Genomic DNA, 1,225 nt, shown 5'->3' with positions numbered 1-1,225 from the left:
TTGGGAAAGGCACTTTGCACAAATTTTCCTCACTTCACCCAGGTGGAAATGGGTACCCGGCTATAGACAGTGAACGATCTTGTCAGTTTGCTAGTGTTTGAGCATGTGAAATCCGCAGCTTGCACTGTACGCTTCCGCGGAAGCCGAGAATATTTCTGAGTGTTCTCAGAGGGTCTGCTGGGGTAATAATAGTTGTAAAGCGCATAGAGCATGCTCTTGAGCGTGGATATGCGCTATATAAATGTAATTATTATTATTATTATACTGTGCCGGAATATACTGTGCCGGAACAACATAAAGGGAACTGCTGCTTTTTTCCTCCTCATCCTTACTATCGTCATTTTACTTCTACTTCTTTTATATGTTTGTCACTGTCTTCTGAACTGCTTTTTCCGGGGGGCCTTGATAGTCAAAGCAGACTTTATGTTGTTGAGGCTAGAGAGGTGAACAGAGTATGCCTGATTTCCTGTTTGGATTTCCCTGTTGACATCCACCCCTTGGCTCTCATATGATCGTATGCAGTTGCGAACGCCGTAAAACCTTACTAAAACTGAAACACACCTTGGCACTCATATGACCTCATGCAGTTGCGAGCGCTGTAAAACCTTACGAAAACTGAAACACCCCTTGGCTCTCATATGACCTTATGCAGTTGCGAGCGCCATAAAGCCTTACTATAACTGAAACATCCTTTGGCACTCATATGACCTTATGCAGTTGTAAGTACTGTAAAAACCTTACTAAAACGAAAGATGTGTCGTTCAGATTGTGAGCGTGTGCCAGGCGGGCACCATCACCATGTGGCTGGTGGACACGGGTCAGAAGGTCAAGCAGTTCAACAACACGCACGGCAACTCAGAGGTCACGTGTCTGACACAGGACCAGAGTGAGACCCGGCTCTACACGGGCAGTACTGACGGCACTGTCAAGGTGAGTTGTCGCTCTGATTTGTCAAACTGACGCACTGTCAAGGTGAGTTGTCACTCTGATTTGTCAAACTGACACACTGTCAAGGTGAGTTGTCACTCTGATTTGTCAAACTGACGGCACTGTCAAGGTGAGTTGTCGCTCTGATTTGTCAAACTGACGCACTGTCAAGGTGAGTTGTCACTCTGATTTGTCAAACTGACACACTGTCAAGGTGAGTTGTCACTCTGATTTGTCAAACAGACACACTATCAAGGTGAGTTGTCACTCTGATTTGTCAAACTGACACACTGTCAAG

General features: G+C 45.6%; 1 protein-coding gene across 1 annotated transcript in view; it reads left to right on the top strand.

Moving 5' to 3' along the window:
* The window catches only part of LOC101863074, a gene marked incomplete in the record, with an annotated part of 33,633 nt that overhangs the window by 20,883 nt on the left and 11,525 nt on the right, over positions 1–1,225 (top strand). The window contains 1 exon segment of the mRNA XM_035973481.1: positions 766–930. Within this exon segment, the coding sequence (XP_035829374.1) occupies positions 766–930 (165 nt within the window).

This window comes from Aplysia californica, unplaced genomic scaffold (assembly GCF_000002075.1).
Source record: "Aplysia californica isolate F4 #8 unplaced genomic scaffold, AplCal3.0 scaffold01281, whole genome shotgun sequence".
Classification (NCBI taxonomy): Eukaryota; Metazoa; Mollusca; class Gastropoda; order Aplysiida; family Aplysiidae; genus Aplysia; species Aplysia californica.
This window is presented reverse-complemented; position numbering and strand designations above follow the sequence as displayed.